Here is a 2,722-nt window from a genome sequence, read left to right on the forward strand (position 1 = left end):
CCAAGTTATATTTGAAGGAGATTGTTAGGTTGCACGGTGTTCTGGCATCCATCATATCTGACAGAGGTACATAATTTACTGCTCATTTCTGGCAAACGTTTGAAGAAGGTTTGGGGACTAGAGTGAAATTGGGCACTACCTTTCATCCTCAAACTGACAGGCAGGCAGAGAGAACTATTCAAACTTTGGAGGATATGTTGCGTGCTTGTGCAATCAATTTTAGAGGAAGTTGGGATGAACACCTACCACTGGTGGAATTCGCTTACAACAATAGCTATCAAGCGAGTATTTAGATGGCTCCATAAGGCCCTTTATGGGAGGCGTCGTCGGTTTCCAATCGGTTGGTTTAAACCAATAGAAGTAGAGCTGTTGGGTCCCGACTCAGTTCATGAGGCGATTGAAAAAGTAAATCTTATTGTACAATGGTTGAAGACCGCTCAGAGTAGACAGAAGTCTTATACAGACATGAGGCGTAGGGATTTGGAATTTGTTGTTGGTGACAAGGTTTTCTTAAAAGTGTCACCTATGAAGGGGGTAATATGTTTTGGCAAAAAGGGGAAGCTTATTCCTCACTATATTGGTCCTTATGAGATTACAAAAAGGGTTGGGAAGGTAGCTTACGAGTTGAGATTACCGGCTGAGATGTCCATGGTTCATCTGGTGTTTCACATTTTGATGCTGAGATTGTACAAACCTGATCCTTCCCATGTATTAAACCATGAAGATATTGAAATTGATGAAGCCCTGTCTTATGAAGAAGAACCAGTTCAAATTTTAGATCGTCAAGTTAGAAGTTGAGAACAACGGATGTAGCGTCAGTTAAAGTGTTGTGGCGAAACCATAATATTGAGGAAGCTACTTGGGAAGCAGAGGAGGACATGAAGAAAAGATATCCTCACTTGTTCCCTATGACAGGTATGAGCTAGCGTTGTAATTATTCATAGATGAATCGTTGGGTTTGTTGGAAGCAACTTGTGGATTAGTGAATCCTTTCTAGGTTATGATCCTCATTCGAGGACGAATTGTTATATCCCTTATTTTTGTACATTGGGATATCTTAAGCTAATCGCGACAAGTTAAAGACAAGACTATTTTGGGATCCGAGGTAGAGACTTTTAACCTCCGATTTTGTTTTAATGCACAAGTGCTTATAAATTTTATTTGGTATAGAAATATTAATGGAGATTAGGGATTAATTAACCATGATTAGATTATTAAGTGGGATTAAAGTTTAATTATTCACTAATTAAGCCATAAGTGAGCGTGTAATTGCTCCACCCATGGCTTGGCCACATTTGATTGGCTCAAGCCATAGAGTGGGACATGTCCTTATAGGAGTCATATAAATAGCAAATTTATGACAAGGAAAGTCATTTATCATCTTCACAATTTGAGAGGTTTAGAGATAGAAGGAGAGAAGCTCTGCGTCCATGGCTGGCCGAGAATGAACTTGTAATCTTTGATAAAAAAAAAATAATGTTCTTCTAGTGATCAACTCTTTGGAAGGTGTAAAATAACGTGGGATTGATCCTAGGTAGCAAGAACAAGTATTAAATTCAAGGCACAAATTCTGGCCAGTTGGGAAGTCAAGTATTAAAGGTAAGGTTTAACCTTCTTTTGCATGAATTAAGGGTGGTTGTGAACGTGTTGTAGTTGTAGAAATGAATGAAATTCATGGAACTATGTGTGTTGGTGTTGAAGCCGTGTAGGGGCTGTTTGTGTAAGAGATGGTGAATTGATTTTACTTGGTATTTTAGTTGTTATTGTTATAGATTTTATGATGAAAATGAAAGGATTTAATGGTTCAAGTTGGAGTTGTAATTGTTATGGGCTGTTGTAGAAGTTAATATGATGTTAATATAGTTTCTTGCATTTATGTGAATGATGTTGTTAACGTGTGGTTGTTGGTATAGTTCATGAATTTAGAAGAAAAGAATGTGTTGTTGTTATTCTTGTTGAACTTGGAAGATTGTATGTTGTATTGTGTGTTGGTTGGGCTATTTTGGAGTGTTGTACGGGCTGTCTGGAGTATCCTCGAATCATGTTTGAATAGTCTCGGGTTGATACTTAAATGCGTGATTAGTGATGTTGGCTTGGTTGTATGTAGTTGATTTGAATAGAAGCGAAACAACGCCTAATTATCTAGAAAGGAGTTATTAACGTTAGGATACGTTTTGAATCTCTCTGTAGTTTAATCGTAGTTCTTGGCGTCTTAATATAGGTTGAGACACTATTGGGCAGCGTATACGTGTCGTGTTGCGAGTAAACGCTAAAGGTATGTAAAGCCTATCCTTTCTTTCTTTTGGCATGTCCTAGATGTAAGTATGATACGATTAGCTTCGGGGTAACTCTATTCATAAGTTTCGAGCATGTTTATGTTATGTCCCGTATTTTGTACATTGGGACTATCCGGTTTAACTATGATAAGTTAGGGACAAAACAATTCCGGGATACAAAGTCAGGACTTTTGACCTTTGATTTTATTTTAAGACATAATTTGTTCATGAATTTTTTGCCATGGAACATTTAGGAAAATTTGGGACCAAAAGTGATATAATTGGAAGTTGCAAATCATGCAATTTTTGGCCCTTTGGCCGTGTGAATGGGAGGTGGCTCCCACACATGTTGTGGCCAATTTTAATTGGTCCAACACATGTGTGGGCCATGGACACATGTATAAGTCTTATACTAGTATGCAAAAGATGACTACTAATTCATTCTT

General features: G+C 37.8%; 1 protein-coding gene across 1 annotated transcript; it reads left to right on the forward strand.

Annotated features, from left to right (window-relative positions):
- Positions 1-465: 465 nt before the first annotated feature.
- Positions 466-798, forward strand: LOC132042503 (uncharacterized). Its single transcript, XM_059433026.1, has one exon. The coding sequence runs from the start codon at positions 466-468 to the stop codon at positions 796-798; it is 333 nt and encodes a 110-aa protein (XP_059289009.1).
- Positions 799-2,722: the final 1,924 nt, after the last annotated feature.

This window comes from Lycium ferocissimum, unplaced genomic scaffold (assembly GCF_029784015.1).
Source record: "Lycium ferocissimum isolate CSIRO_LF1 unplaced genomic scaffold, AGI_CSIRO_Lferr_CH_V1 ctg15713, whole genome shotgun sequence".
Lineage (NCBI taxonomy): Eukaryota > Viridiplantae > Streptophyta > Magnoliopsida > Solanales > Solanaceae > Lycium > Lycium ferocissimum.

Excerpts from the sequence above, each read along its gene's own strand:
- LOC132042503 (XM_059433026.1), top strand. The coding sequence starts at position 466 with ATGAGGCGTAGGGATTTGGAATTTGTTGTTGGTGACAAGGTTTTCTTA.